Raw genomic sequence first — 14,143 nt, forward strand, 5'->3', positions numbered from 1 at the left:
TTTAAAATTCAATTCCATTAACTCTTGGCTAAAGAGGCTTGCATTGAAATTCTGTCATGCCTTCTGGGTATGTAATTCCTGCCTGCATTTTAATTGTAGCTTGGAAGAAAATGTAACGCTTGGTCAGGCTCCTGATAAAGGTCATTGCCAAGGCTGGAGGGAACTTTAGCGGTTATAGGTAAATGGGAGTTGTATTTCAAAAACAAGAGAGAGCTGCTGGACACACCCTAGAACAGAAACAGCTGTAATAAACTGTATTCATTTAAGAGCTGTAACAAATGAAAGTTAATTCAATTGGCAAACCAATAACTAGCACCTTGAAAATGGGTTTCCTCCTCTTTCAGGTCAAACTATGTGATTGTTACACCAAAGGGTGTATTTATGAACATTAGAGACAGACATTGCCGGTGATGCAACAAATCAGATCTTTGCTTTATTTATCTAACTTGCAGGTGACCGTTCAAATATAATTGCTGATTGTTTGCTATAGGCAACATCACCGGTGATGTTTGTCTCCAGGGTTAATAAAATGTGCAACTCTAACAAGGCTGACAAAGGGCAATGTTCTGTCCACATCTACCACATCTATCTGCTCATGCTTTGCTACCTAATGGCAGGCCCAGGCTCAGATTTGTGGCGAGGCCACAAAGGCCGAGGCCTAGGGTAGCACAAACTTAGGGGAAGCATGGGAAATTTTGAAATTTTGCTTCCATACGGAGCAATGGGGACCTCTCCCCACTGCTCCGGATGGGAGTTTAAATGTGTGTGCATGCGCGCTTGCAGGGAAAGGATTGCGCTCGGATTAGAAATGGGCAGGCCCAGATTATGCACGGGCTCCCTTGCTTCCTTTCTAGGCCTTTATTAGTTTGAGGGCCCCAACAGTGCTGGAATACCTGTTTTCAGTGGCAGACGAAACATTGGATTGTATGCATTTTAGACTTGCTGCTATAGTCTGTGAGATCCTGAGCTGGTGGTAGAGATAGGTGTCTCCCAAATGAATAGTATTTTTTGGACTCCATTTGGTCTTAAAGGGGATGTAAACCCATTAAATGTTGCTCTTATAAAATAACATGTAACTATAAGTATCTTTTTTAAATAAGGATGTAAATATAACAGCTATTGAAAGCAGTATGAGTCTGTTTATTTCTATATTTTTTCCTGTTGGTTCTGACTTTTGAAACAGTATAGCAGAAGCCGACTGATAAAAAGACATGTCAAGTAGTACGCAAGCCTGACCTGCTACATTGTTTCAAGAGACAGAACCAGCAGAAAAGAAAGGGGCCAATATTATTATTATTATTAGTATTAACATTTATTTATAAAGCGCCGACATATTCCGCAGCACTGTACAATATGAAACCATTAAATATATTTAGTGAGTGAAAAGTTGCTCAGAATTACATTTTCATTCACTATTTAATTATAGTTTTTGGGTTTATATCCTCTTTAAAGAAACAGTTTAGTGTAAAGATGAAACTGGGTAAAATAGTTAGACTGCGCAAAATAAAAAATGTTTTCAATATCGTTAGTTAGCCAAAAATGTAAACTATAAAGACTGGAGTGTATGGATATCTAATATAATAGCCTGAACACTACTTCCTCCTTTGCTGCTCTCTAAGCTGTTAGCAGTCAGTAACCAATCAGTGACTTGAGGGGGGGGGCATATGGGACATAACTGTTCAGTTAGTTTGCTTTTGAATCTGACCTGAGTGCTCACAAACTAACTGAACAGTTATGTCCCATGTGGCCCCCCTAAAGTCACTGACTAAATTAGAGATTAGAGAGCTGAAAGCAGGAAGTAGTATTCTGGCTATTATGTTAGACATCTGCTCACTCTAGCCTTTATAGTTATTACATTTTTGGCTAACTAACTATATTGCAAATAACTTTTATTTTGCGCAGTCTATCTATTTTACCTAGTTTCATTTTTACTCTGAACTGTTCCTTTAATACCTTTCTGCCTGACATTTATATGCAATGTCAACTTTACCTTTAAATCATTGGGGTCTACTAAAAGGTCTGCTTAAAGGAACAGTAAAGAAATTAAACAATAATGTATTGTTGCCCTGCACTGATAAAAGTTGTGTGTTTGCTTCAGAAACACTTCTAGAGTTTATATAAAAACCCTAGTGTGTAGCCATGGGGGCAGCCATCCAAAAGGAGAAAAGGCACAGGTTATATAGCAGCTAACAGATGAACCCTGTGGAATACAATGGTGTCTTGTCTGTTATCTGCTATGTAACCTGTGACGTTTCTCCTTTTTTCCAGCTTGAATGGCTGCCCCCATGGCTACACAGCAGCTTATTTATATAAACTGTAGTAAGGGTTTCTGAAACCAACATACCAGTTTTACCAGTGCAGGGCAACAGTACATTAAATTGTAATTACTTTAAAACAATTTCATTTTTTGGTGTTACTGTTCCTTTAAGAGCAGCAGAGTTATAACTGCCCTCCTATGTTGTATAAACAGAAAATTACCCCCCCCCCCCCAGTATTGTTCAGGTGTCACAGGACATGTACTTTATTTTTAGATAAACTCTAAACAGGAATGGCTGATAAAACTTTCAGGGCTGTATTATTGATTAGCATTTGTTCCCAGGAGATGCTCTGTAAAGATTAGTGGTTTTAATTGATTTCCTTCTCATCTTTTCTACCTGCTTGGAGGTACTTCTCTGACAGTAACAAAGTTGCACCATTTTCTGGGTAGTATATCATACCATTGTATATGATTCCTTTTTTCTATTTATTGTTTCCATTGATGCATTTATTCAAAGACAGAATTTAAAATATACAAGCACTGTTTTGAGGGACTGAGATTGAAGGCTTTACTGTTGGCTCATAATGTTGCACAGATTTATGTAGTTATAGCCCTGCACTATATGCACTTAGCAGTACAGAAAATATAATTAATTTATTGGTATAATAAATGGCTAGTTTTGCACTATACAGGTATAGGACCCGTTATCCAGAACGCTCGGGACCAAGGGTATTCCGGATAAGGGGTCTTTCCGTAATTTGGATCTCCATACCTAAAGTCTACTAAAAAATCAATAAAACATTAATTAACCCCAATAGGATTGTTTTGCATCTAATAAGGATTATTTATATCTTAGTTGGGAACAATTACAAGGTACTGTTTTATTATTACAGAGAAAAAGGAAATCAGTTTTAAAATTGTGAATTATTTTGTTAAAATGGAGTCTATGGGAGACGGGCTTTCCATAATTCGGAGCTTTCTGGATAATGGGTTTCCGGATAAGGGGTCCAATACCTGTATTAGTAAAATCGCATACTTTTTCATGTCTATAGATGCGCTTTAATTGTATCAAGCAAACAGTGTTCTTCACAATTTTACCTATAGTAAGACACAGTTTTCCCTTGATATATGAACTCTTTTCTTGTTTATATGCTATGTACGCACTTACTTTAGCTCTTGTAAAGATAATCCCCCCTTTGTCTTCAAACATTCTTTTAGCTGGTGTGTACACCCGCAGCTCACTGACGAGTTTGTCCTAGTGTTGTCTGACATCACTAATAGCCTGCCTTCAGTGGGGAAACTTTTGCAAATAGGAAACAAGTGGTTGTTTCTGACACCAGCATGGATCATGTCTGGTTGTTTAGACAAAGAACCCAGTGAGAACTTTGGCAATTTGAATATATTATACAATTTTAATGCAATACAATATCATTTGAAATCGTCTTTTCTTTGTTTATTATCCTAGAATAAATCAGAGCTAGATAATTCTTATCAACATCTTTTCCACTTGACAAACAATACATCCCTTCTGCCTTCATTACATTTGACTTATCATTGCTATTTTGTTGAAGACGGTTGGGTCATGTGCTCCAGGAGTAGTACATTAGCACTTGTAGCCATAACCAAATTTTAAAATCTTATCAAGCCCGGGGATAAATAAAGAGGTGCATCAAGAATCCATTTATCACATTCAGCCAACAAATCAGCAAAACGCGTTTATACTTTATTGACTAAATAACATCAGAAAAGCTATAAATATAAACACAAATAAAAAATGATGTCGATTAAATAGGTGTCCACCAATCTGTTCATAGTACATTGCCTTACAGGCTGAATATTTTAACACATAGGCAACACTGTTACCAAGTACAAAAGGTTTGAAAGTTGAAACATGGTTAACAATATTCAGAAAATGGTGTGCACTCTATATCCCGACTTTTAAAAGCAAAGCATTTATTCAAGACACAAGCATGCAATAGCATAAGCTCAGCCTTACGCAAGTTTATGTTGTACCTAGTACTTTTACTTTTTTTTTAACTCTTTATTTATATTTTATAGCAAGTGAAACAAGATATCACAATTCTATAGATTGCTGGAATAAAGACTAAATGAAGAAAGAAGGTGCAAAAAAAAGAGAGAAAGAGGAAAAGAGAAGGAAAGAACAAAGGCCACATAAACAAGTGGTTTAGATCTGAGCCCGGGGGTCAGTTTTTGCTTTATCAATGATAATCCTGTTGAGGAGGGTGTTAGCTCCAGCTAAATTAATCCTTCATATTTTGGACTGATTAGGTGTTTCTCCATGTACTGTACCATGTTACATTTTAAATTGGCATCTCTTTTCTTCTCATCAGAATGGATGCCCGTGTGTCTATTAGAAAAACCTACTGGTAAATAAAGCATTAGAGAGATTATTATATGATCCCCTTGTATATTTTTGCATAGTTATATCCCCACTTCTTCTTCTACATCATAAACATACCTAACTTGGCTAGTCTTTCTTCATAACTGAGACTTTTTATTTACCAGCTTAGTTACCCTTCTTTAAATGAATCAGCACAAATGCAAATATGTTAATACTGGGGCTGTAGTCAGTGCAGCTGATGTAAGATGGATTTTCGTATTGTAAGCCTTTGTATTTAATAGTTGTATTTTATTCATGGTCTTCCATCTATAATGTGCTTATGGTGTTACATGGATTTTATTGTTCTTCACAATTTAATAAAGAATTGTGAATGGCAGTCCGATATCTGACTTAACCATAGAGCTCAACCACAGTTGATCAGTTAATTACTCAGAGCGGTGATGTATTATGGAATTTCACTGTTTCATACTCTTGTCCTAGAGCAGGCTTTAGAACCTGTGGGCAAACAAACAAAAATGCTCAGTAAGTATTATAATTCAGGTGTGCCTTGTGTCTTCAGCAGAAGGGGAGTGGATCAAAAAGCATTTAACAAAGATGTCCACCCCTGTTTTAGACTGCATTACTCATGAAAAATATTTCTTTGGCTGCAGATTACTGCTTTTTGTTTTGGATAGCAGGGATTTGTGTACTGCACAGAGGCAGACTGATAGTGATAGAGTAGTACATTTTATTTGCACACCCCTGTTGCATTGCAAATCTCTGCTTTGCACTAGCAGCAAGAATATCAATATTCACTAAATGATTTACTGGAAGTGACATTGCCACTAGCTATATATTATTCCCTCTTGAGGATGCTTTGTAGGAAATGACCAGCAGTTACCAGAAATAGGCGTGATAGGCCTATAGATATACCTTGCAAATAATTCAGTACATTGTTGTTGGGCTTGCTTCAGTTAGAACTGACTTATTGTATTTGTCATGCTATACTAAATGTTATTGGTCTTGACAACTGATAACAGTAATTATGAAAAAGGAATAAATTGCTCTGCTTTTTGTCTGTAGTCTTTGTCTTTTCATTAATAAAATTAAAAAAATAAATTTAATATGCTCCTCGCAAAGAATGTCATGCATACTATCTCTGCTGGTAATTTTTCTCATAAAACACAAAAGGCAAATTATATTATTATAATAAACAGAAATTTAATTCCTATTAGACTAGCAGAATTCCTATTATGAAACATGGCTACAAAAAATCCACTAAACCAGTTGCTTAACTATAGAGGAAGCAGACACTGGGTGGTAGTGGGGGTGACAGGGGGGCCTGGACTGTGGGTTCTGCTTCCTCTGTAGTTTTTAGAAATCCCCCCTCCCCAGCAATGTGAGTGACTGGGGAGCAGGGGACACAAGTGGGTCGGCGTGTAGAGGATTGCTGGGTCAATTCGAACATTTTTTGGGGGGGCCCGGAAATAGTTCCCTATTGTATTTAGGGGTTAGATTGCATTTATAGTGATTTAAAAGAATTTGATAAATAAATCACAACTGCAAATAGTTATTGAGTGCAGTTGGATTTATTTTAGAAGAGGCTTTAGCTTTGCTACCATGGGGCTATAAGTTACCTGGTATAGTACTGTATATAATAAGGAATATTAGGTGTTCTCCATTTTGGTGACATCATACAGTGTCCAGTTAAGGTAAGATTTTGAGAGATCACCTTTTTGCTCTCCTAGGAGCTCCTGAAAATACAGCTTGAAAGTCAGTTAAAGAATAAGTAAACCTTTTTTTTTCTATTAGTAAAATTACTCTAAACAGCCTCCAGAATTACCTACCTTTGTCCCAGCATTCTCTATGACCTGGTTCCTCAGTTAGACTTTAATCCTTTCCTTTGCTTCCTTGTGCAGAGTGAAGCCCTGCCCCCACTTCCTGTTCAGGTCTCTCAACAAAAAAAAAAATGCACAGACTGGCTCCCGCTGCCTCCAGGCATGCCCAGAAGGCTCTCCACTCCAACAAAGTTGTCAAATTGAAGAGAGAACTGAACAGGAAGTGGGGCGGGGCTTCACTCCGCACAAGGAAGCAAAGGTAGGTAATGCTGGAGGCTGTTTAGAGTAAAATGAACTAGTATGTAACCTTGTTATGAACTCGGTGGGGACTTGATCAAATGTTACACATCAAAAGATGGGGGGGGGACTTTATCCAGAAAATTAAAAAACTGCTGATCAGGTTATTGAAATGCCAGAGATTCATTATCCCAGATCTGGGGTATGGTACCTTACTATAATAACATTTTTAAACAAGTATTCCAAGTATTTTCTTCATTATTTTTATATAAGAACAGATGTTTTAACCAATTTTCATTCTTTGAAACTTATATCTGAAATATCTTGAACAAAATACCCACAGAAATAAACTAGGATCAAGGGGTGATAAAATCCTGCTTTCCCAAAGCACATTACACTGTTGAATTGTTTCTTATACGCTACTGGTAGCTGTATTGTTTCCATGAGTTTGACTCACGCTGTTGTGGAGTCCAGCCACCCTACAAAGCAAGCGTTTGTTCTAATTCTAAGAACCCCTTGATTCATTTCCAGCCAGTTCTGATTTTAAAGGAGACTTTGGACATGGAATGTTAAGGGTAATTTCAAGGTCTAATCATTAAGGAGAAAAAAATTGTGCTGACAGCTTTATGTGTATTGTGAGACATTATTCTGTTACTAATGCTGAACAGAATCCCCACATAAAGTGTGATTACCCTGTGCTTGCCATTTGTTTAGAATATGGAATATCTGGGAAATAAATCAACCTGTGGCTTAATACATGCATTTATACAGGGCACCACACTTGCTATTGGTATTCACTTTACATTTGACTTATTGATTCTCAACTACCTTAGCAGTAGATGGTTTCAGAGGTACTTGGTATGTTTTTTTGTTGAAATTGAACATCTGCAACATGGAAATGCATGTTGTCTGCCATGCATATTGCCTGGCATGTAGTAGTTTAGCAGGTGCTAGCAGAATATTTCCTATGCATGAAATTTCTCTCTCAGGACAAACTCGGATGAAGTCAATTGTTGTCTTAGCTGCATTCGGTTACCTGTCCTGCTGAAGACAGTAGAGAGAAATATAAGTATGGTAGCCAATGTTATATGAAAAATAAATGGAATACCTGCCCATTTATTGTAATGGTTTGTCAAGGTTATCACAAATAGGCAGTCCAAAGGACCTACAATTTCAGTAGCAAGTCTTGCTTCTGCCAACGTAACAGCAGATTAAGCATGACTTGTTAAATATAACAAGAATAATTGCACTTGCCTAGCTATAGAGGAAGCAGACATTGCGATCATATGGGCTCCGCACCACAGGGTCTACTTTTTATATACCTGTGGGGGGGGCTGGCGCCATCAAGTTATGCCACTGAATAAATGGGCATATATTCCTTGCCACCAGAACAATGCTTGTAGTATTTTTTTTTCACTTTTTGGTGACTCTGAAGTATGAGTTGTATAAACTTTATTTTCAAAGTCTTATGTACCAGTAATCATTTTGATGCACATACAAAAGGAGATAGCCGTCTACTAGAGCAGTTCAGGTCTCATTCTTTAGTGCGACTAAAGATTAGAACTTGGTTTCTTCTCAAAGCTTTTTCATTTGCTTTGCAAGATGTCCTGTAACCGTACTAACTGCAGGTAAGCATGTTCCAGTGCACAACAGCACATTTATATGGTACATATATATATACAGGTCCTTTTCAAAAAATTAGCATATTGTGATAAAGTTCATTATTTTCTGTAATGTACTGATAAACATTAGACTTTCATATATTTTAGATTCATTACACACAACTGAAGTAGTTCAATATTGATGATTGTGGCATACAGCTCATGAAAACCCAAAATTCCTATCTCAAAAAATTAGCATATCATGAAAAGGTTCTCTAAACGAGCTATTAACCTAATCATCTGAATCAACTAATTAACTCTAAACACCTGCAAAGATTCTTGCGGCTTTTAAAAACTCCCAGCCTGGTTCATTACTCAAAACCGCAATCATGGGTAAGACTGGCGACCTGACTGCTGTCCAGAAGGCCATCATTGACACCCTCAAGCAAGAGGGTAAGACACAGAAAGAAATTTCTGAACGAATAGGCTGTTCCCAGAGTGCTGTATCAAGGCACCTTAGTGGGAAGTCTGTGGGAAGGAAAAAGTGTGGCAGGAAACGCTGCACAACGAGAAGAGGTGACCGGGCCCTGAGGAAGATTGTGGAGAAGGACCGATTCCAGACCTTGGGGGACCTGCGGAAGCAGTGGACTGAGTCTGGAGTAGAAACATCCAGAGCCACCGTGTACAGGCGTGTGCAGGAAATGGGCTACAGGTGCCGCATTCCCCAGGTCGAGCCACTTTTGAACCAGAAACAGCGGCAGAAGGGCCTGACCTGGGCTACAGAGAAGCAGCACTGGACTGTTGCTCAGTGGTCCAAATTACTTTTTTCGGATGAAAGCAAATTTTGCATGTCATTCGGAAATCAAGGTGCCAGAGTCTGGAGGAAGACTGGGGAGAGGGAAATGCCAAAATGCCTGAAGTCCAGTGTAAAGTACCCACAGTCAGTGATGGTCTGGGGTGCCATGTCAGCTGCTGGTGTTGGTCCACTGTGTTTTATCAAGGGCAGGGTCAATGCAGCTAGCTATCAGGAGATTTTGGAGCACTTCATGCTTCCATCTGCTGAAAAGCTTTATGGAGATGAAGATTTCATTTTTCAGCACGACCTGGCACCTGCTCACAGTGCCAAAACCACTGGTAAATGGTTTACTGACCATGGTATTACTGTGCTCAATTGGCCTGCCAACTCTCCTGACCTGAACCCCATAGAGAATCTGTGGGATATTGTGAAGAGAAAGTTGAGAGACACAAGACCCAACACTCTGGATGAGCTTAAGGCCGTATTGAAGCATCCTGGGCCTCCATAACACCTCAGCAGTGCCACAGGCTGATTGCCTCCATGCCACGCCGCATTGAAGCAGTCATTTCTGCAAAAGGATTCCCGACCAAGTATTGAGTGCATAACTGAACATAATTATTTGAAGGTTGATTTTTTTTGTATTAAAAACACTTTTCTTTTATTGGTCGGATGAAATATGCTAATTTTTTGAGATAGGAATTTTGGGTTTTCATGAGCTGTATGCCACAATCATCAATATTAAAACAATAAAAGGCTTGAACTACTTCAGTTGTGTGTAATGAATCTAAAATATATGAAAGTCTAATGTTTATCAGTACATTACAGAAAATAATGAACTTTATCACAATATGCTAATTTTTTGAGAAGGACCTGTATATATATATGGACTCTTTTTTTTATATGTTTTGCACTTAGGAAAGCAAGATGGGGGAACACTAGTTTAGTGTTTATAGTTTTATTCAGCTACTTCAACCTGCCATCAACTCCTTACAGGAACTACTGTAACACTAACAACAATATAGAACAGTGGTTCTCAAACTTCCTAATGCCGCGACCCTTTAATACAGTTCCTCATGTTGCGGTGACCCCCCAACCATAAAATTATTCCTAAGACCATCAGAAATATGTGTTTTCCGATGGTCTTGGGCGACCCCTGTGAAAGCATTGTTCGACCCCCAAAGGGGTCCCGACCCACAGGTTGAGAACCGCTGATATAGAAGGTATTGTGATAACACACTGGTATATAATGACATCTGACAGAGCTGTAAACTCCACACCATGATTACTAACACCTCAAGTAAAGGGATGGTGCAGAGTGGTCTGGAGTATTTTGCACACTGTATGTGCCTTCTGAGTTAGTAAACGTTGCTGCCAAACTACAGCTTATGTTAATGAGGAGCTTAGTTCATTTTACTCTAGGAATAGTTTTGGGGATGTTGGTTAACTTACATGTGTGCCAATGGAGATATCATTCCCCTGGTCCACGTCCTATGGTGTGCCACTCCTTGACAAACCCCTTTGCCTATGGTCAGCCACTTTTATTTACAGGTTGGGTGGGCAGATTGGGTATGTGTGGTGGCACACATGCAGTTTTGCATGTAAATCATGTTGTATTGTAAACAGATTTAGTTGGTACGGGATGTGCTTGCATAAGCAGTATGAGACAGCTGTTTTCCACAGTACATGTATAAGAAATGTGGGATGCATTTTTCAGTTTTGAACGAAATTTCAGAAGTGAAAGGGGACTCTCCTTCATCATTTTTATTAAGATAATTGCTAAATATGTCCCAGTGCAACCTATAGAAAAAAAAGTGCAATCAACTTTATTTGTCCAATGCATGGGTTTTTTTTTATTGTTACAGCAGTGCTCCAAGTTTCCTTGGTTTTTGTATTACATTTGTGCATCTGTACATATTAAGTCTACACCTGTACATATTACATCTACATCTGTATTGGGAAACAATTCAACAGAGTTGGCGTGAGAATGAACATACATTTACAGAAGGGACACTATCAGTAGCAGTTAAAAACTGAGACACAAAAAGGGGTATATATGTATGTATATATATATAAATGTTCCAACTTGCGATGCACACAGTATAAGCCAAAATAAAGAAGCGTGGGTGCGTAGTAAACTCAAATCACAGCGAGTCCTTCCGTGTGTTCATATATTCTCCAACCGAGTCGCACTCCGTACTTGTAAAAACAGATTTTTATTGGCAATCATTTAAAAAAAGGTTCCATATAAGAACAATCCAGTAGATAAAACATGAATATTGATCAGGCATACCGCTCAAGCGCAACAGCGTGGCCATCTTACATATATACATATATATATATATATATATCTGTATACAATATCATACAAACCCTGTCACACATTTTTGACAGTATTCAGGACCAGTAGCAACTGTATCAGATCACACTAACAGAGCTGTCAAGGAAGTCATAGCAAAATGTGAAAATTCCCTTACTATGTTTGTGAGGCACGTCTGTGATAAGTCTCAGCCCACCGGGACTCACTGCTTGCCTGGTCATCTCTAATTAAATTACAAAAACTCATTTTTTAACTGGTCTGATGGACTAAGGGGTGGAGACAAATATGGCAGAAAAACAGCTAGTTAACTTTATAGTTTCTAGCTACAACATGTAATCTTCTGTCTATAAAGGACCTGGGAACCGCATAATATCCTGCCCACCCCCCAGCCCAGGAGTAGAGTTGCCCTCTTTTTACTGACAAAATGACTGGCCTTCCTTAATTTTTAGCTTAAATTATCAATTAGCATTTTGGCCACATAAGTCAGAATGCGCATTGTGGTTTAAAATGCATGGTGACTGGCAGCACTGCAGGAATTCCAGTAATGAAGCCTTCCAATCACCATGCATTTAGAATTTTCTAGTAGTCGTAGCAAGACCTGGAGCACTGAAGGTTGCCCTTGCTTGTCCCACACAACTTACCTTTAAGGGCGATCTGCCCATTTGAGTTTGCATGTTCATACCACAAATTGCCACTTAGAACTTACTAATAAAGTCCTATCAGCATTTTTGATGCCCTCACTAGGGTGCTGTCTCATTGCACTTGGGCTTAGTCTGCTGATTGCAAGCCAAACTGTACCCACACGTCACTGCCTGAGCGCTGCTGTGCTGGACTTCTTGTTTACTATTTGTATCCTTGCTGAGCATAAACTTACTTGCCTGTGCTCCCAAAGTATGGTATCAGACTTGTTGCCCAAAGGCAGATGTTCATTATAAATGTCTATAAGCAATAATTCTGTAGTTATTACCAGTGCACTTGGATCACAATTTTACAAGCTGTTTTAAGCAGCTTCACAAACAGTTTGACTATATTTATATTTTGCACATAGATTTGTTACATTTTTCTTTGTTCCAAAGATCTAATAACATTTGCATCAGAGGCTACCTACCCAACTCACCTTGTCAGAATGTATCCTAGAGACAAGTCAAATCCAAATAATGATGCCAAGCTCAGATGCAGGGATGCTTTGCTATCTAATAAAATATGACAGTATTGTGCCACAAATAAAGGAAAAGTTAATTTTAGGATTATCTTTATATTTTCTTTAGAGGTTGGCTATGTTAAGACAGTTTGTATTGGGTCTTATTTTTCTATTATAATATTTACTAGATATATACCAGTATTTATATGCGGCCTCTCTTTAACCTAAAATGACAAAAAACATTTGTAGATTGGCTTAGATATCAGTCTCTGCATCATACCAAGGCCATCTGCCATTCATTAGTACTACGAATGATTAGCAAGTATAAACTATAAAAAATGTAAATTTTTAGATTTTCACACAACATAAAAATATTCCTTATTAAGGACTGTCTTCCGTTTTGTAAAGATGTCTAGCCTCTGGCTTGTGCCTTGGTGACCTTCATATGGATCTTAATCTGTAGTTTTTCATGTTTGTCTTTTTGTTATTCATGTCTGCTAAATACTGAATCCAAATCTCCTGTGCGCCTTCCTTAAGGAATCATTTTGACCAAAATATTGGAATGTAATACTTTTTTCTCTGTAGAGTACAATACCTTATTCCAGTATGTGTTCATTGCTTCCTCCAAGACAATTGGTTCCCAAGCAATGAAAATGCTTACAGAGTGTTTGGATTTATCTGGAGGACCACCGTTGGCTGAATTTTGCAACCATGTAGCTATGAACCAAACCAACCACATGTTGGATAATAGTGACTGCAGATTTGTTTGAAGTATGAAAAAATATGTTGATGCTAGAGAAAGAATCTCAAAAAGGCATAAGTATTATAAGCTCTTTTATCTGTTAACTGGTTGTCAAGGTTTACACCTATTTACTGTACTGTAATAAGGTGGGGCTAAAAATAAAAAGAGCACTATCCTTTCTAAATTTAAAAGACTCTATTAGGTTACAGCAAAAACAAAATTTGTACAGAAAGTTTGACAGATCTGCACACTTTTCATTTGTATGGATGGACATGGGTATGGATGGGCATGAGTATGGATGGGCATGAGTATGGATGGGCATGGGTATGGATGGGCATGAGTATGGATGGGCATGGGTATGGATGGGCATGGGTATGGATGGACAAGTGATTTGGCTCACCGCCTGTAGGTGACTTCATGAACTCAACAAATGAATTAATATTCAAATGCCTAGCCAGATTTCGTTTATTTAAGAAGAAATTTCAGTAATTGTAATTAAAGTTAAAGTTGCCTTTAATGGTAGAGTGCAAAGCTCTACAAACCAAAAGCAATCATATCTAAGCCTTTCTATGAATTCTAATGGGAAATAATGTAATGATAGTATATTTTAAATGTTGTTTTATATTATTTTACATCCTTTATGTATTCTCAATAATATTTCTAAATAAAGCTTTTAAAAATACTAAAAAATGCTTTCTTTTCTCTCTAGGTAAGTAGCTGATCTGAGTTATGAAGATATAAATACATATGAACAACATGCTGCAAAAGGTACCTGTACATGAAAATATGTATGTGTGTGTTTTGGTTCCTGGGGACCCTCTGCATATGGCTGACTACAATTATTACAACTCCCTGGTGTGCTTCTAGTTTTCT

At 37.9% G+C, this 14,143-nt stretch overlaps 1 protein-coding gene across 3 annotated transcripts in view; it reads left to right on the forward strand.

Annotated features, from left to right (window-relative positions):
* ank2 (ankyrin 2, neuronal) overlaps positions 1-14,143 on the forward strand; it is a 284,604-nt gene that overhangs the window by 50,409 nt on the left and 220,052 nt on the right. For 2 of the 3 annotated variants that reach the window (XM_031902887.1, XM_031902900.1), the window contains exon 2: positions 13,980-14,038. The exons of the other annotated variant lie outside the window; for it this stretch is intronic. In XM_031902887.1, coding sequence (XP_031758747.1) covers positions 14,018-14,038 — 21 coding nt within the window. In that variant the 5' untranslated portion in view covers positions 13,980-14,017. The remainder of the gene's footprint in view (positions 1-13,979; positions 14,039-14,143) is intronic. 3 annotated transcript variants of the gene reach the window in all.

Source organism: Xenopus tropicalis, chromosome 1, assembly GCF_000004195.4.
Source record: "Xenopus tropicalis strain Nigerian chromosome 1, UCB_Xtro_10.0, whole genome shotgun sequence".
Taxonomy (NCBI): Eukaryota; Metazoa; Chordata; class Amphibia; order Anura; family Pipidae; genus Xenopus; species Xenopus tropicalis.